Source organism: Alligator mississippiensis, chromosome 6 (assembly GCF_030867095.1).
Source record: "Alligator mississippiensis isolate rAllMis1 chromosome 6, rAllMis1, whole genome shotgun sequence".
NCBI lineage: Eukaryota > Metazoa > Chordata > Crocodylia > Alligatoridae > Alligator > Alligator mississippiensis.
In genome coordinates this window covers 2377200-2396281 of record NC_081829.1, presented here as the reverse complement: position 1 = coordinate 2396281, position 19082 = coordinate 2377200, and the positions used below count along the sequence as shown (strand labels likewise).

Sequence of the window (19082 nt, the reverse complement as noted above, 5' to 3'; positions counted from 1 at the left end):
CACAGCAACGGCGGGTCAAAGGGCAGCGAGGGGAGCCGGATCCTGCCGTCAGAATTCCAATTGTGCCGGTTCAGAATAAACAGCCGCGCGGCGATGGATGGCCGGGCAGGGGGTGGGGGAGCCGGGGGGGCCGGGAGCGGCTGGGCTCAGTGTGGCGTTGTCAGCGAGATGTCACTAATTGTCTGCAGAAGCGGCAAACTCCGCATTAACCCTTCCCACGCCACCGCTGCCTGAGCTTGGCAGCCGGCGCGCCACCCCTGCCCTGCCACACGCCATGCCACGCCAGCTGTCCACGTCCCTCCGCCTCGTGGTCCTACCTCGCCAGGCTCCGGGCTTGGACAGCAGCACGTGGCCTCTTTGGGGGAGACCCCATGCCTGGAGATGGGGTACGCTGCAGGAGCGAGGGTCTGGGTGGCACCCCGTGGGGCGGGGGCACCCCGTGGCTTCTCAGCCAGCTGCCTGAGGGGAACAGGGGCAGCTGCGAGCATGAGGGCAGGGCTGGGGGGCACAGGGGTGACTAAGAAAGCAAGGGGAACAGGAGCACCTGAACTGGCGGAGCAAAGGGAGAAGGGGGTGCTGCCCAATGGCCGGTGTAGAAGGCTTGCGCCCTCTTCTCCTGAACCCCCAGGCTGGGGATCATGTGCTGGGCAGACCTCAGGAGCAGCCCCTGGGCTTACGCTGCCCCAGGCCAAGCAGCGACCGAGCAGACGGGCACATGGCGACATCAGAGCCAGGCCCGGTCGGGCCTCCATGCACCCAGCCGCCACGGTGATGGGCTCAGCCCCGATGACACAGGCAGGCCGAGCACCCGTGTCAACCCGGCGCAGTCACTCCAGATTTAGATGGGCACGGCTAGGAGCAGCGCACGGCCCTACCCCTCTCCTCGTCCCTCAACTTCCACCCAGACCGGTTATGGAGGTGGGCACCAGGTCCCTCCGCCACGCTGGTTCTGACCCAGTTGGGCTGGCAATGACTAGACAGCCCGTGGGACCCTCAGCCAGCCAGGCAGGGGCTGACACGGGTCAGACAAAGCTCTCCTGACCCCCATCCCTAGTGAGTCCGTGCCACCCGGGACACAGCAAGCCTCGCTGCGTTTGTACAGCACCCGGCGCAGAGCCGCAGCAAACACGCCTCTGGGAAGGACCGCGGATGTCTGCAAGGAATGGGAAGCCAGGCTGCCTAATGGGCAGAGCACCAGGCTGGGACTCGGGCCCGCCATCCACCCAAGGGGTGACGTGGACCACTGAACTGCCCCGTGCCTCAGTTTCCCCTGCAGTAAAGCAGGGGCAATGCCCCCCGTGCCCTTAGGATGGTGACATGGGATCTCGGGGGGGTGGTGCCCCCACGGCACCGGCCTCCAGCCTGGCGTGGCAGGCTCCGGTCCCTCGTGGCGCTCGCGGGAGGAAGGCCGGCTGCGGCCAGCACTGACATGGCAGCAGAAGGGGCCGTGGGGGCGGGGAGCAGGCCGGCGCGAGATCAGCAGAAAGCCTCCTGGCTCCGCTGGCCCCGTCCGACGGCCTCGTTCGCCTTTTGTTCCTATTCATCACATTCCTCCCGGCTCTCTCGAGTGCCAGGCCAAGGGGGGCCGACCCGGCGGGGGGCAGTGCCCAGGGGCAGGGAGGGGGCCTGGCCCAGCTGATCTCCTTGGAAAGGCCGTGTCTTCTCTGCACGCTCCCTCCTCTGTCTTGCATGGGTTTTGGGTTGTCTCCCTCCGGCCCTGGGCTCTCCAGGTGGGTGGAGGGGAATTACGTCCTGCCCAGGCTCCCAGCTCCAAGGGAGCTTGCTGATGAGCAAACAAGAGGGTCCCTCTTCACCGGCGGGTGCCCAAAACCTCCCCTAGCGCTTGGCGGGGCATCTCCCCAGCCTCTCCGGGTGCACTGGAGTGGCCCAAAGGAAAGGACCCAGGCACCACAGGGACTGGGGTCTCTCCTAGCAGCCAGGGCCGGGGATGCAGGGTGGGCTTGGGAGCACTCAGGCAGTACCAGCCCTTTGGGGTTGCTCCAGGGGCCAACCGTGGCACCCCACCCCCCCTTGGCAGCTGGAGCATGGTGCCACCGCCCCACCTCGCTGCCCTCTGTCCAGGCCAGCAAGGGAATGGGGCCAAGCCCTGCCTACACCAACGGGAAGGGCCCCCGCACAGGAGTCTGGGCACAGGTTGGGTTGAGGCTCAGGGAAGACACAAAGGCAGGGGTGCCCGTCCCTCACCGCGCTCCAGCCCACTCGGGGACACGGGCACCTGCGGGGCAACCTCCCTTCTGCCGGGCTCCGGTTTCACCATTTTCCTGGGCACAGCCCCACCCTGCCAGTACAGCCGTCAGGTCGGGCTCCCTCCCTCCCTCCCTCCTGGGCGCCGCCTGGCTGAGCGAAGCACATCGAGCTCTTTTAATTGTGCTTAATAAATCAATCCCGCCAGCCCCGTAAATCAGCGGGGCTGCTCCCCTCCAAGCGCCCGCCAGGCTGAGAGCCCATGGCCAGACGTGGCTTGGGGGTGGAGGGGCTCAGCAGAGAGGTACAGCCCCCCCCCGGTACCCCCCACTCCGGCTCCGTGTTGGCTCTGCCCCCCGCAAGCTGGCCAGGTACATCTATTATTCATGTAGTGGATGTGGCGCTGGCGGCAAGGGCGGGGGCAAGACACCTGGGGTCTGCCCCAGACCCGGAAAGCCCCATGCCCACTCTGTGCCTCAGTTTCCCCTCCCATGCTCTGTCTTATCTCTGGTGGCCCCACAAACTGCCCCACTGCAGGAGCCTGCTCCGGTCCCCGCTGACCTGCACCAGCTCAGAGCTGCAGTCATCAGAGAGGCAAAGGTGCAGTGTGGGCGGGGATAGGACTGTCCTTGCAGGGCTGCTGGAGGGATAAAGGGGCTGTGCTGCACCTGCATGGAGATCTTGCTGCAACTTTCCCCTGCCCCACGGGCTCCGGGTGGCTCTCGCTGTCACGGGCTTTGGGCACCTCTGGATAAGACATGTCACCGCTTGCCCATCGCTAGTCAGCAGTTAGCAGCGCTATGGGGCTCATGACACACAGCGGTGTGGTGCTGATCCTCTCCAACAGAGGGCAGCAGGACACCCAAGCCCACGCCCAATGCACACCCACCCACCCACACACACGCGTGATTTGGACCCGGTAGTGGCACCCCCCCTCTCCAAACAAGGCTCTGACAATAAAATCCCTGCTGCTTCTTCCCAGCAGCCACTTTGCAGAGTGAAATCTCTCTCCGCGCTGCCCAGCGTGTTCACACCTCTCCTACACAAAGAGCCAAAGGAAAATAAAGGTGCCCCCAGCCCAATCAGGCACGCTCGGGGATAAATCACCAACCAGCCCGGCTTCCCCCACTCCTGCAGCAAAACGCAGCGCGGACCCGTGCATGCTCCAAGCACGCCGCAGCAAGCTCATTAGGGACAAGGGTTAACAACCCAGCACCATCGCTGCCAGGCGCTGCCACTGGCAAGGGCACGGGGGCTGGGTACTGTGCAGCATCCTGCTCTGATATTTCGGTGCTGGATCAGCCCGGGCTCCAGAGATTGGGGCAGCATGCGGATCCCAAAGAGGGTGTGGGGAGTAGATTGGGGCCGGCACGAATGAATGCAGTGGACCCTGCCAAACTCGACGCCCTTCCAAGACAGCTACCACGCCACGTCCCGCGGCGGTCACAGGGGTGCCACCGGCACGCAGGACACGGCGTGGGGGGCACGCGGAGCTGGCAGGGAGGCGGGCCACCCCCTCCGGTGCCCGCGCAGGCGCGGCATGGGGGGGAAAAGCAGCTCCCGGTGAAAAACAAACACTGCAGGGCTTTCAGGGAGCAAGCTAACCTTGACATAGTTGCAGCAGTCACTAATAGCAGGCAATATGCCTGTTCTTGGGGGACTGTTGCAGTTGCTAAGATACTGGCAGCCGTGTGAATGGAAATGGGTCAGTAAACCTGTGGAGAGATAGTGTGACACTGTAACCACCGCAGCTGCTTGAGCCCGGATCTAAATCCCACCCTTTCAATATTTATCACTCCCCGCCTCCGAGAGCCTTCCTGTTAGCAATTTTCCACGCTGCCTCCCTGGTCCCCCGGCTGGGGAGAGGAGTGGGGAGAGCCACCACCATCCGGGCTGGGTTACTGGAAAAGCCAAACTGGGATTGCAGGGGGAGAAATGCAGCGCTCCCGCCATGCATGCACACATATGCACATGCACGCACACGTACGCACGCGCACATACGCACACTCGCAGATGCACACACAAGGTCTCCCCCCCTCCCCAAGCAGGATGGAGCCAGTTCTTGAGGAGATTTAACAGGAAACAGGCTCTAATCCCTGGGTAGGAAAAAGGGTGAAGAGGTCAATTTGCTGCTGTCCCTGGCTTAGGCACTGTGGTAAAATTACCCGCGTGCTGGAGAAGCTGGTGGGAAGGTGCCCACGCCCCGCCATGCCCCATGCCTGCGCCGGGCTGGGCGTGGGAGAGGTGTTCCTGCTGAAACGCGTTCAAACAGCCTCGGGCACGGAGCAGGACGCAATGGGCCAGGCCCGGCCCAGGCCGTGTGCGCAGCTGGCGTGGGGAACTCATGCTGCCCTGCTCCACTCACAGGCCCCGGTGCCACATCCCACACACTCATGGGCATGCACACACGTGCACACATACACAGGCACGCAACCCCCGCACGGGCGCTCACATCATACACCGAGAGGCACACAGAGGCACGTGCACACACAAAGGCAGGCACACAGGTTCACACATGTGCACCCACACAGATGCACAGGGGCACACGCACACAGAAGCAGGTGCACACGCCTGTGCACAGATGCATGGTTTCTGATCGCGCTTCCGTGCATCCCGAACCATGCTCCAGAATGGGGGGGATCACAGGGTGCACACGCAAACCCAGCTGCAGAGCCGGAGGCCTGGGACCCCGTGCCCGAAGAGGGCTGCCCACCCCTGCCCAGCCTGGATGGAGAGCATCGCCCCAAGGCCCCTGCAGTTTCCACAAGTGTCAGGGCTGGCGGGGAGCGTGAGCTCAAAACAAAGAACCAGCACCTGCCTCCGGGCCCTGCCACGCGGCCACGAGACAGCCAGTACCGCCAAACCTGCTGCTGTGGGCAGCTGGGGCTGGGGAGCACCTCCAGGTGGGACAGCCTGGGGGGGGAGTAGGCGTGCATGCATCCTGCCATCCGATCCACGTGCGGGGGGTGGCAGGAAGCCACGTCACCACGTCCGCGCATCGAACTCAGGCCACGGCAAGGACTTGAACCCACACTTCCGGGCTGGGGGCACCCATGCCTTTCCGGCGCTCGATCTCCACGTCGCACCAGCCCGCCACGCGCCACGACGCACCGTCGGAGCCCGGGCGGAGAGGCGCCGGCGGGGAGAAGATCTCTCGGCTGGTTTCTTTCCTATGTGGGACTAGGAGAGTTTGAGTCAGCCTTTTGGTTACCCAGGGAATAGGCTCCCGCGCTGTGATTTATGGGCCTCAGCCCTGCATCCTGGGGGGGGAAGGGATGGGCGGTAGGTGTGCAACGGGCTGCAGGGAGAAGACAGATCGCTAATACTTCTTGCCTAATAGCTCTTGTGTTCCAGCCACTAAATACCGCACCCCCCCGCAGGTGGCTCGAGCAGAACGGTTGATATGGAGACAGAGGGAAGCACGGGCTGTCTGTGTAAGGTGACATTCGACAGATGCCAGGCTCAGACTTGCTGAATCCTGCAGCCCCGGCGGGCGGGAGAGCAAGGCAGGGGGGGAAGGGGCTGGCTGGGCCCGCCCGAACCCCAGCCCCCTCTGCCAGGAGCCCTGCGGGCCGTGCCGGACCCGTGACCTTTCCTGCGGACAGCACCTGAGCAAACCTTACCCATGATTGCAATGCGGCGCTGGGAAAATGGAGGTGGGGGGGCGGCGAGCGGGGACCCATGCACCCCGGTAGTGGCTGCAGCTGTTTGCTGGCCCAGATGCTGCGTCCAGGCACCGTTCTCACCGCTCCCCGGGGCCCGCGTGGTCCCAGGCAAGGCAGCGGGAGGTTTGCCTGGACTCAGGACGGCCAGAGTTCGGGGCAGGGTTTGATGCCGGACCAAGCTCTGAATGGGAGGGGAACAGTTTCAGCAGAGGAAGGACCCCGAAGCCCCCTGCCCGTGAGCCCTTAACCTAACCCAGCTCATCCACCACGACCTAGGAGGGAGTCAGGCCATAAGGGCCAACATCTCTGCTCCAGGGAGCTCGCCCCGATCCAGCTCCAAGCACGGTGGGCACCCGCCCAGGTTCGGGCTCCAGGGTGGGCTTGGGGCAGCCTGGCAGCGAGGCTGGATGAGACCTGGACTTTGCCCCCAGGGGCTGACCAAAGGGCCACCTCCCCCCGCTCTCCTCTGGAGGGGATCAAGCTTGTGAGGAGGATCCCTCTGCCCCTGCCTGCTCCTCCTTCCCTCTGCAATTAGGCGCAGGAACGCGGCCCCTCGGATCAAAGGGCCGCAGCACGGATGGGCGAGCAGGGGCAGAAGAGATTCCCGTCACGCACGGATCCAGCAGGCACTGGCTTCACCCCTGCGGGCCAGGCGCCCTGATGCCGGGGGCAGGGCTCCGGTGTTAGCCCCCCATGCCTTGCCCTCCCACCGTCTCCCCTTCCCCAGAACCACTCGGCCTCCTGCCCCGAGCCGTGGCCTGGCCTGCATCTGTCCCTTGCCCTCTCGCAGCACCCCGCGCCTGGCTGGGTGCACAGCGCCAAGGTAGGGGGAAAGTCTGGCTGGAGGTTGAGAGCTGCCCCCTGCTCCCAGCCTCTGCCACTGGGCTGCTGTGTGACCCTGGGCACATCCCTCGCTCTCAGAAACCGAGCCAGGGACAGAAGGTGACAGGGCTGGGCCGTGCCGTGCCGCCCACGGGAGACAGAGGTGGGAAGGAGCAGCAGGGAGGTAGCCTCCGTCACATGCCCCGCTATCCAGCTCAGTGCCAGGACATCCCACCCTTTCTTAACCCCGGGGACGTGCTACAGGCGCTCTCATCCGCCGCGCTCCAAACTCCGCTTCCAGATTTTCCACGCGACCTTCCTGCTACCTGGCTCTGGCGCTGCAGGATGCCCCATCCTGCTCTCTGCTCTCCTCTCCTCCCACCCGGGTCCCCGGGGAGCAGAGTGAGCATCTGCAGCCGGGCGCTCAATCCAAGGGGGAGCTGCCGAGGAGCTGGCCAGGCCGGCGGGAGGGGAGGCCAAGGGGTCAGGCTGCACCTGGATGCATTGGCTCCAGAAACGGCTCGGGTTGTGTTTCAGAAAAAAAATCAAATGAAATAAAAGAACCCATCCCAGGGCTGGGGAGAGCGGCCGTGCCAGGAGCCCCGGGACATGGCTACCCCATCTCCCTGCGGCACGGGGAAGCCCTTCGGCACCCACCCGTCCACGCCCCACCCTGCACAGCCACCACGGAGCGGACAAGCAGCAGAAAGGCAAGGGCAACCCCAGCCCAAAGGGTTTGCAAGCGAGCTGGGGCAGAGGAGACCCCAGGGAGCAGGCCTGGCATGGGCACGCTGGGCCCACGGCTTTGATGTCAATGTAGCCGCGAGGTCCCACCCAAAGCCCGTCTCCGCACGTGGCCCACCAGGGATGCCCCTGCCCCAGGCCTGGCGAGAACCTCCGGCCCCAGCAAGCACATGCCCGGACGGGGAAAGAAAGGAGCCCTGCCTGCCTTGCGCCCCCCTGCTCTCCTCCCCAGCCAGGACCCCGCTGCTCGCTCTGCTTTCATTAACGATTATTGGATGCGGCCTCCTCCCCCGCCCGCCAGCTCCGGCTCCTGCTCGCTCGGCGCTCGCTCCCGCGCTCTGGTATTTGGTGTGTTCTCCAGCTGCAGGAAATTCCTAATGCTCTCCATCACGCCGTTCCTGCTCACAGGCCCCGGCCCTGCCAAGTCTCCCCTAAAGGAGACACATGTGCTGGGCACTCCCCACCTCTGGCCCCCCAGCCTCGTTGCTCCTCCACCCTCCCAAGCCCCCCTTTTCCCCAGGGACAGCGGGAGGTGGCTGCAAGCCGGAGGCCGGTGGCCGCGGCACAGGGTCCCCAGCCCCGGACGCTCCCCGGCCTGCCTTTCCCCGCGTCTCGGTCGGCGCGATCGCTCCTGATCTTATTTTAATTCGTCTCAGACGGTGTCGGAGTGTTATTTTAAGGCAGAGGATATGCACAGACATTGTGTTTTCTGCTTTTTTCCTGGCCCGGAGCCAGTCTCTCTGGGCTGTCAGCTACCCACTGTGTTGCAGTCACGTGTGGAAAGAGGCAGCCGGCGCCAGCTTCAGAACTCCTGGTAGCGGCAGGAGAAGCGAGTGTGCACTTTCTTCCCTCTGTATGTGTCTGTATTATTAATAGCGTCTCTCTCTGTGAGTTATCCATAATGTATCTTAATACCTGTCCGTCTGGAGATGATGTATAACGGTGTGTGCACACAATGCCTGCCTGAGCCGGGACCCACAACCTCCGTGCACAGCGCGGGGAAAGGCAGAGGAGGGGGGACGGCCAGCCCGGCGCACACGATACCTGGGCATCCATCCCCAGGGCAGCGCCGGAGAGGGCCGGATGCAGGGCACCCAGCGGGCATCGATGGGTCAGGCTGAAGGGGACGTGCGTGACAGTGGCCAGCTCACCCATGCCTCCGCGGCTCCTGGCAAGCCTCTCTGCCTCTCACCCAACACCAGCGTACACACGCACCACTAAAAAAGCCATATATATCTCCACTTCTGTGATGCATAGGGCTTGACACAGGGCTCCCTCATGCTTGGCACAGGGGAAAGGTGCCCGGTGAAGCTATGCCACCCGCCAGGGAGCAAAGGAGGGGAAAGGCACGGTGCAAAGGAGCAAACCGCGGCCCCGAGAAAGGGAATGGTTCGCCCACGATCACACGGGACGCCTGGGCTGGAGGCGAGCCTGGAGCCCCGGCGCCCAGGGCTCATGCTTCGAAGGCAAAAGCAGATGCAGCCCCAAAGCCGACGTGGCTCCTTTATCAGCCTCCGCCGAGCTGGTGAAGGCCAGGCTGAGCGAGCCGGCTGCGAGAGGCAGGGAACGGGGCCTGCGTCGTTGCGCGCGCTAGGACGGCCTGACAGCTAGGATATATGCACACAGGCACCGTGCGGCAGCCTGGCCCCCCCACTACCCTGAACGTCTCCGCTCTGCTCTTGCCTCCGGTGCAACGCGTGTCTCTGCTTCTAAAGTGGCGAGCCCCCTCCCCCTGCTGCCGAGCGTACAGATGGGGAGACGGACCCCGAGGAGCTGCCCGAGACCCTCTGCAGAGCGCTGGGGGGGCAGGAAGCTCTGCTCGTGCTCTCTGGCCTTGCTGCATTGCTCATGCCAGGCCCCTGGGGGCCATCGTGGCCTGGATGCAGCTGGGCCCTGGGCAGCTTGCAACTGCAACCAAACACCCCGAGTGCAGGGGCAGCTCCCATCCACCTTGCTCCCGTGGCTGCCTGGGTGTGCAGAACATGCCCCTCGCGTACCCTGGGTGATCACGGCGCTGCCATTAGCTGCACGCAATGCTTTGGGCAGGGCCCTCTCCTTGCTCTGGACTTGGACAGCACCAGGCTCTGGAGGGGCACAACGGAGGCTCCTCGGTGACACCATGAAGCACGTGTGCCCCTGGCTGGTTATGTGAGGCAGGGCTGGTTGTGTGTCTCCCAGCCCCGCCAGGCCACGTGCTCTCCCCACCTGTTGTCTCCTGTCACGGGGCAGCCGGGTTTTGGAGTAGGGGCAGGACCGGACAACACCTCACCCGCGGGGGCTGGATGCACCGGAGACCTGCTAGTCCCTTGCACCACAGACGCGTCCCGTGCACACAGGCCTTGTCCTGTCCATACGAGTTGCAGGTCTGGGGGGCTTGGCGAGGCCCTTCTCCTCCCCGCCCCCACCACCAACCACATGGGTTGACCGAAGCGGCATCGTCTCGGCCCCCGAGAGGAGCTGACGGGCTGGCGGGACCGTGGCACGCTGACTTTCTGGAAGGCGTTAGCTCCGCAGCCCTCAGCCCAGCCACCGCCCGGGTCCAGAGTGGGGCTGGCGCTGGAACCTGACACTCACATCCCCCCGCAGGAAGCCAGCAGCTGAAATCTCCCCAGGAGCGGCCTCGGCCCCAGCTGCCGGCTGCTTTCCTGACTGTTTCCAGAACCGGGGGCCGGAGCGCCCTGCACAAAAGCTCTGCCGTGGCGGGGCCGTCCCGGGGAGCTGCCACGCTGCGGCTGCAGCCCGCGCCTGCCTCTCGGCTCCTGCGTGCGAAGCCAGTTTCCCTGGGGGAACGGGAGCTGGAATCCAGGGAGCGCAATGAACAGGAGCGCGAGGCTTCGCGTTTCTGGATTCTGGTTCCCGGTTTCTGCTCCCGGCTGTTTCCATGGAAACTGGCATCGGACCTGGGAAAATAAGGTTAGGGTTTTCAAAGGCAGGCTTCTCTTCTCACTCCCTCGGCCCTGGTTTCCAGTGCTCCCGCCTCCTCCCCCCTTCCCGGCGAGAGGCGGGGTAGGGAAATGCTGCCAGCGCAAGGACACAATCTCCCTTGTAGATCCCAGCTGCCTGCTGAGAGGTGGCAGAGAGGCTCTGCAGAGCCACGGCCACGGGCGCTGCCGACGACCCACGGCTCCTTCGTGCAGGGACCCTGCCATTTGGAAGTGCCTCCCTAAGCAGGACGCGACGTAGGTGGAGGCCTGGCAGGAAGGGCACCCCGCGGCCCCAGCTCTGCCACCCCTGCGGTGAGCACCCACCGATGCCTCCGTTCTGCCAGCCGGAGCAAGACCCTGGCGTCCCGGCTCTCGCCGCCTCCCCCTGCCCCAGCCGCCGCGGAGAATCGCCTGCAACTTGAAGAGAACTTTGCAAAGCAAAACCCATGAGCATGCAGTCCTGTGCGCGCCCACGCGACTCGATCCAAAGGGCAGGGGCAGCCCCGGGCACCGCGCCCTCGTCTCCCAGCACAGCGGGGCCCGCTCCGTGCCACACGTGCTGCGCGCGCATGCTACGAGACAGGCCCGGCCTGGAGACTGGGGACTCCTTGCCCCCGGGGAACAGCGACTCCATCGCTTCCCAGTTCTACAACCAGCCACCGCCTCATGCAAGCGGGTCACCTCTTCACTGTCTGCCTCAGTTTCCCCACGGGTTCACTCCGGGTCAGAAGAGAAGAGAGAGACCTGGCCGGAGGGGAGGGAGGGGAGCTGGGAGGATGCCGAACACGCACTTGCTGGAAAGAACTTGGAGAGCCTTGAATGAAAAGCAGCACGGGAAGTTCTCATTATTCTTGCTGCAAGGACACGCAGACATATGCACACGCATGTGCATACCCACACGCACTCACGTGTGCAGGCACAAATGCACACTCACATGCATGCACATATTGTCACTCAAAAACGCACAGCTGCATGGCAGCGACGGCTCCTTTGGTCAGACGCAGCAGTGTGGGTGGTGGGGCGGGAGGTCTCTGTTTTGGGGCTCTACAGGGATCCCAAGGAAACCCAAACTCCACCACACAGAACTGCTGACCCCCACAATCCCCAGCGCCCCCACGGCCGCTGCCTGGTCCGCCAGCACGGCTCTGCTCTATTTCTATAGTGCTGGGCTGGCAATGTATATATTCCCCCCTGCCACGCCGGCAGCTCTGGGATCCTCTGTTCAGCATGGGTCACTTGGGGGAACGTTTTTTTCTAGTGTTATTAATAACCTGCAATTAAACCCCAGCTATTTTGCAGCAGGGGGAGTCCAGAGGCTGGAGCAGGGCCCCTCCACCAAACCTCCCCTTGGCCCTTGGCTCTCGCCTGCGCACCCTGTGGCTCCTGCTCGGAGCACAAAGCGGGGTGGGGGGTGGTGTTGCTGACATGTAATCCAGGCGGACGCAGGCTCACTCAGCCCTGATGCAGCCCGTGGGTCAGGCTGTGGAGTGGCGAAGCCCTGCCTTCGGTGCCAGGGGCCAGTTTCCATCCACGGAGCATTGCAGGTAGCCGTGTCCGGCCCCAGCCACACCTTGGCACAGCTGGAAGCAGGGCTGTGACCACGCCTCCTCTGCTTGCAAACCCATCCAGCGTGGGCAGCAGCACACGAGGCTGCGCCTACCCAACCTGCTGATTCAGCTCTGCCAGCGCTAGCCCTGGGACACGCGAGGAGCAGCGAGGAGGAGGGCTAGAAGGCAGCAGCGAAGCACCCCTGGATCCTGTCTACACTATGGCTGGGAATGGCAGCACAGCTCACTGGGTGCTGAGCAGACCCCCTCCCTCTGATGCCGGCTCAAAGTGGTCTAAGTGGGGATTAGCCAAAGGCCCTGAGTCGCAAGTGGGTGGGAAGCAAGTGCCTAATTCCCTTTGGCTGCCGTGAAAATCCCAGCCCCAGTTACAGCACAGACCCTCAGCCCTGACGGTAGCCAATGCCAACTCCCACCATGGTGGGCCCCAGCCCCCGGCGGAGGTCTCCTCTGGTTACGACAGGATCATACAGCACTTAAACTTCCCTCCTGTGGTTACTGCTACTCTGACGGCACACGGGAGGCCTGGGTGCGTTGACACCAAGATAGGAAATAATGCAGGGCAGATTAGCCTGCGTGGAAGGGTTGGCTGCGGCCTCCCAATAGCGGGGAAACCTGTCTCCAGAGGAGGAAAGTGGGGAAGGAGAGTTGCTCACAGCTGTGCCCTGGGCTGCTGTCTGTGGGTCTCTCTCATCTATTCCTATTGCTGGCTTTCTGCACCTCCTTTCCTTCCTGTACAGCCCCTGGCGCAGCAGAGCTGGGCCCTGCTTGGGGATTCCCAAGTGCACCAGCCTCTCAGGGTTAAACTGCGCTTGCTCGTGGGCGGTACAGCCAGGCCAGACCGGCCCGGGACCATTCAGCAGTGCACGGCTCACACCGATGCTCTAGCGGGGTTGTCTCACTTCAACGGCACAGCCTGAGGTCGCTGCTGGGTGCTGGGCACGAAGCTGGACAGACGGCTGCCCTGGGCCAGCAGGGCAAAACCTGAGCAAACCTATCTTCCACGTGCAAACAGGTCTGTGCCACATTATCTGTGCTGCACACTGGAGCTTCACCTCTGCCCCAAGAAGCCCGCGGCCTGCAGACAGGCCAGGCCGGCAGGACCGAGCGGTATTTCACAGCCCCAACTCCTGTGCCCTGAAACACCGTCTTGCAGCTGATGAGAGGGAGTGCCAGCGATGCCACGGGGGCAGCCTTCTTGGGGGCTGATAGCCCTGTTCTTTCCGGGGGCCTGGCTAGATTCACCTCAGCCTGGCTGAGAAGCAGGAGAGAAAGGGGCAGAGCCCCTTGGACCCTCCAGCCCACGATAACTCAGGTTGGGCCCGAGGCCAGGCCCATGCCCAAGCTCCCCCACAGCTCACGGCGTGGGGGTCTTGGAGCAGCAGGGCACAGACCGGACCTGTGAGCAGAGGAGGGACCCGCTGCTCTGTGCATTGTCAATCGAGCGGGTCCCGGCACTGCTGACAGCGGGGATGTGGAGCATGGGCATGCAGGCACGCCGGTGCAGGGATCATTGCCCAGCCTCTCTGCAGCCCTGCGGTCAGCCTCTGCCCCGAGCACAGGCCCTGCTACAACAGGAGCAGTGCCTGGCACCCAAGGGGCCAACCCCCCATGCACTGCGAAAGGCCCATGCTTTGAAGCTGCCATGCATCCCCTCTCATGCAGGTCCTAACAGCAGAGACTTGCATGAGGTGAGCTCTGTGCTGTCTAGTGCAAGTCCCATGGCGGCCCCCCAACCCCTTTGACCACCCCAAAGCCTGGGGCTGGGGATAGTGCATAACCCATCCCCCTCCTCTGAGTCCTGCTGCCTCTCGGCTCCCTGAAGGCAGCTGAGCAGGGGGTGCAGACCCCCGGGATGGGGCATAGCCCTGCTCACACCAGGCTGTGGTTTGGACCCCCCCCGGCCGCAGGCATACAGGTGTTGGCTGCGCTGGCGCGGCTGCAAAGGCAGGGACAAGCTCTTTATCTCCGCTCCGCCTGAGCTGATGGATAGTGGATCCCTTCCCAGTGCGGATGGGAAAATCCCACCCACCAGCACTGCAGCTGCCGCCGTTCAGCTGGTCCTCCCAACGCCATCCCACAATGCATCGCGGCACCTTTGGAAGTTACCCAAAAGCCTCCGCTCCCAGCACGGGGCCAGCCGGGCGGGCGTCCCACAATGCACCAGGACCCGCCAGGTCATGAGCGCTGACCCAAGGCAAGGCCGGGTGGGGAAGTGAGCATGGCGTGCCGGCCGCGGCCTGGCCTTGCCTCCGCACGCTCGCTCGCTTCCTGGAGATGCGCCCTGTGGAAACAAAGATCCTGTTCTCATGGCAATGTCCTCTAGAGATAAAGAAGAGGCGAGGAGCACACACTGCAGATTAAATGGAGCCGTGCAGAGCCGCGGGGAGGGGCTGGATCCCCCCGGGGGGGAGGGGGGGTGCACTCGCTCCCCTTGCAAAGCTCGCCAGCAGCCAAGCTGGAATTCAAGCCCCCGAACACCGCGCGGATCCCCCTCCCCTCCTGGCGCTGGCGACGCAGCCCAGGTTGGCTCGCGCGATCTGGGAGCAGGACGGGGCGGGACGAGCTTCCTGGCATGCAGAAATGCAAGTCTGCACGGTCCCTGGTTTTCCCCCTGCAAGCAGCTGCTGTTCTCGGTCGCCAGCAGCTCTGTGCTTGCAAGGGGGGGGAAAGAGGCATTTGCCCAAAATATGTTGGCTGCTGGAAAGGAGAAAGCTTGGCTTTTAGAGGGTTGAGAAGCCCAACTGCACAAAAAAGGGACCTTCCCCCCCAGTCCATACGCCTGCAGAGACCTGGGTTTTGGGGCAGGGGTGCCTCCAGGGAGCCTGTGCCCCGAGCCTGGAGTTTGCACCCGAGCTGGAGCATGCACACGGGGTTAAGTGTCGCGGTCACATGACTAGAGAAGCCAATGGGGAGCTGCTGAGTCAGGGATGTTTCAGGCCCTGCCACCGATTTGCTACCCCGGGCAAATCATGTCACCTGCCCTGAGTCCATAAGTAAAGCCACTGCCGCCTGCCTTTTCTCTCGAGCGGATCAGCCACGGATCTCAAGTCACATTACAGGAGGCGGGAGCCACTATGTCCATTTTACAGAGGGGGAGACTGAGGCACAGCAAGCACAGGGCCACCAGACCATGCAGCCTGCAGACCCGGCCGATGGCAGTGCCACGGACCTGCTGGATCACAACCACACCTGCAATCTCTGCCCCTGCCCGGTTTCCCTCCGGAAAAGTGCCCTCTCTCCCAGGGCACAGGGGCTAGCACCGCAGGGCCCGATTCAGGCGGTTCCTTTTACTGCTGAAAGGATTCTGGTGCCTTTCCCGTGCAAGGCCCCTTCCCCGTGGGCGCACAGCTTAGCACCATTGCCCCGCTACAGCTATGGAAACTGAGGCACAGCACTGACCTTCGCAGGGCCCAAACGCAGATGTGGGGGCTTAGCATCCTGGGAAGCCGAGCCTCCTCCATCAGCCACCTGCAACAGAGCTAGGAATAGCCTCCTTATCACCTGCCTTCTAGCCCGGCAGGCTGGGCTCGCCGGTGTGCCCTGGAGGAGAGGGCCCTGCTCTTCTCCCTCTTGCTCCCCTCCTGGCAGCTGGATCCAGACACGCTGCATGGACAAGGCCTCCCCGCATCCACTGCCCTTTATCAGGCCCAGCCGCCTTGCCAAGAGCCGGAGGCAGGCCGGGAGGGCAGTGCAGAGAGCCCACTTGGCTCCCCGTGCTGGCAGCTCCTCCCTCCCCCAGCTGCATGGGGGAAGATGTGTCCGCTGGCCCCTTCCTCCATGCCTGGACCCACTGGAGGAGGCACTCGGTCACACCCAGCCCCAGGCAAGGCAGGGCCCCAGGCCCCCAGCTCCCAGCAGAGCCTCCCGGGGAGACTGCAAAGGGGGTGGCCTGGCTCAGATGAGCTCGTGTGGCCACCAACAAGCAACATGGGCGCTCCCAGGCTGCTCCGATTCAGGCACCAGGCCCTGCTCGTGGTCCCCGTTCTTCTTGGTTTCCCACCCCACCATGGCACAGGCTTAATGATGCCAGTGGGTCCTGCTGGACCCCGCAGCCCCTGGGGAGGGACCGCCTGATCTGGGGGTGCGGAGGAGCCCATGATCCCCTTGGAGATGCCTCTAGACCTCTGCCCCTAGGACTCGCAGCAGACCCCCTTCCCTCTACTGCACCACAGAGCCCAAGGCCCTTCCAGCCTGAGGATGCCCTGAATCAGACCATCGCTTCCCCCAGCCCAGGGCGCCAAGTCCATAGCACCGATGGACGCGTGCACGGGACAGGGGAGCCCAGGGGAAGGCAGGGGGTGGGGGCATCCCCTCCGCCTCTGCCCCAGCCCCCTTGGCATCCCGGGACCCCCGGCCGGCCTCCCCGTGTGGGTTCAGCTGCCACCGCCGGCTGCAGGATGCTCAGTAGGAGACTCACCCGGCGCTAATTAATTAAAACAAACAGCAAATTAAACACAGCAAAATGAAAATAGCTCCGGAAATTAATTTCCAGCCAACCCCACCTGGAAAGGCTGGATATTTAAAGAACGAGCGGAGCCCGCCGAGACTGCGCCGCGCGGGCGGCTCCTAGAAGGCACCGCCCCTCCCCGCCCTGTCCTCCCACCCCGCCCCGGCCGTGGGCTCCCCAGGGGACCCCGAGATGCGGGGAGCTCAGCGAGGGGAGCCACTTCCAGTCAGCCTCCTGCGCCCCCACCCCGGGGTGCTGCTGCCACGGTGAGTGCACAGTTGATGCAGTGCCGGGGCTGGGCCTGTGCACGAGGGATCCTGGAAGAAAATCCCTCCTAGCAGAGACCCTGCAAAGCTGCACTGGAAATAACAAACGGAAACCGAAAGGAAAAGGCCCAGGCAGGTGCCGGGAGCCCCGGTTTAGGGCTGAGCAGTGCCCATTTCTCCTGGTCGGGCAAGGGGGAATCCCTGCAGACAGCCTGGCGCAAGGGGGTGCAGCCTCCCCAGGGCCGGGGGTCACCTCCAGCTCCAGCCCACTGAGGCGGGTAGCTGGAGGTTATGGCAGGGTTTTGCCCTCCTGTTTTCGGGATTCCCCTGGAAGAGACTCCTGCCCGTCTCTGGCCTGGCAGAGCTGAGTCAGCGGCTGTGGGGAGGCCCATGGCAGGAAGGAGCTGGCCCCAGCACCACCAGCGCTTCCCCTTTCTGTGCGTGCGAACGGACCCAGAAGATCTCCAGGGGCCGGGGAGGGAGGCATGACCACGGCACAGTAAGCAATGCAGGCACCACGCCACTGCCCGGGGGGAGATGCCCATGCCTCTGGCCTTGCTAGAGCGTACGAGGCGCGATCTTCTTTGGGCTCGGCACGCAGGACGCTTGCACCAGGCCTTCGCTGGGATGGGATCGGGCAGCACCTAGAGAGACCCCAAGTTTGCCCGCTGTATGGGAGCCCTGGGGCTGCACCCTGCTCCACAGGCCTGGCCTCATGGCTTGTTGGGGCCCTTCTTGCCAGGACCCAGCTGACACTGAGTAGCCCCCCGTCCCCCTGCCGTGGATCTCCCCCCAGCCCAAGCTCGGTGCTGGATGTCAGGCTGACCTTGGCTCTCTGCCCGGCACAGCTTTCCCCCGCACTTGACACGGCCCTGGCAGGGGTGGGGGCGGGATGGCAGAGGTGCAGCTCGGGGGGTTTTGCAGACCACGCTGAGACTCCCTGCTCCCCCACGCTGGCAGGGTCTTCCCCGGCGCCCGCCCTCGCCCTGCTCCATCCGCCCCCGGGGCCGCCGGCCTCTCCCCTCCGCCTTGCAGACGGCTGCTTCTCCTCACTCCCGTTGACCTAAATCTCCTCCTGATCCAGCCCCGCCGCAAGATCTTCCCGGCACGGCTGGAGGCGCGGGGGACAGATGGGCAGGGGGCATCCCCCCTTCCCCAGGAAACCGGGGAGACGCAGCAGGGCTCCCTCCCACCCACCCTGGCTGGGAAATCTCCCGCCCCCCACCCCAGCGCCCGGGTCTCAGGGGCCCAGACTGGAAACTGGGTAACCGCACGCCCAGCCCAGTCGCCCCGATCGACCACATCCCTCCGCGCGGGGCCCTGCGAAGGAAGTTCCAACGGCTCTAAAGTTTCATCTGTGACTCAGCCGCTGGCAGCGTTGGCCAAGCGCAGCCGGCTCCAGAGAGAGAGAAAGAGAGAGACCCCTTGGCCCCGCTCGCCGGGGGGGAACGGTGCATGCGGGAGTCATGGGGGGAAGCAGGGGGTGGGGGAATTTCACGCCGCCCACCCCTGAGCGCGCCTGTCTGCAAAGCCCCGGCCGGCACGCCACCCCCAGAGCCAGAGCAGCCCGAGCTGGCTCCCAGCGACAGCAGAAGGCTTTTAAAATCCCCTACGCGCGGCGTGACTCACTGCAACCCAGAGATGCCCAAAACAAGCTCCAACACGGAGAGGAATGGAGACAGCCGAGAGGCTGGGGGCGGGGATGAGGGGAAGGGGAGGGCCGCGGAGACACAGAGAGGAAGGCAAGAGGCAGAAATAACAGCATCTGAAGCCCGGCCTGCTGGAAGCCAGTCAGCTCGGCTTGGCCAGGCGCTGGCACAGCCAGGCCCGGAGCTGGGAGCAAGAGGACGTGGCCCTGCCCGGCTTGGAGCCACTGCCCGGCGCTGCCCCTCTGGTTCGGGCACTGCTGTGGGGCGATACAAGCAGGAGGCGATGGCTGTGCCCGAGGGCAACCGGACAGCAGTTGCACCAGAGCAAGCCCTGCTCCTGCCCCGCACCTGGGAGCTGAGCGCTGGGACATGCATAGGCACCAGCGCTAGGCACCTGCCCTCCCAAAAACAGCCCACCCTGGTCCAGGCCCCTAGCCACTGACACAGCCACCTGGGCATGGCCGGAGGTCCGGGGCAGTGGGGCACGTTGCAGCCCCCTCCCGTCACCCCACATCCCCGCCAGAGCACCGGGACCCTGAGGCACTCGGAGTCCATGGCAAGGAGGCAACCGAGGCGAGCAGGGGCCAGGCCCTGGTGCCGCCTGCGCCAGAGGCTCCAGGAGACTGGCCAAGAGTCGGCAGCTTTGTTCCAGGTGCCCGTTCCCTTTTTTCATTAGGCTAATGGGATGCGGATGCATTATTCCATTCCACACGCTGCTAACGAACCACTCAGGCCTCTGCATTTGCATTAATGGGCAAATCTGGAGGAGGGTGGAGTGGCTGCAGCTGCCCA

At 64.3% G+C, this 19082-nt stretch overlaps 1 protein-coding gene across 3 annotated transcripts in view; it reads right to left on the bottom strand.

Annotated features, from left to right (window-relative positions):
- Nucleotides 1-19082, bottom strand: part of AHDC1 (AT-hook DNA binding motif containing 1) — a 63890-nt gene that overhangs the window by 25297 nt on the left and 19511 nt on the right. Inside the window, exon 1 of one of the 3 annotated variants that reach the window (XM_059729486.1) lies at nucleotides 18271-19065. The exons of the other annotated variants lie outside the window; for them this stretch is intronic. Coding sequence (XP_059585469.1) covers nucleotides 18271-18661 — 391 coding nt within the window. The 5' untranslated portion in view covers nucleotides 18662-19065. Of the gene's footprint in view, nucleotides 1-18270; nucleotides 19066-19082 lie in introns of those variants that run through there. 3 annotated transcript variants of the gene reach the window in all.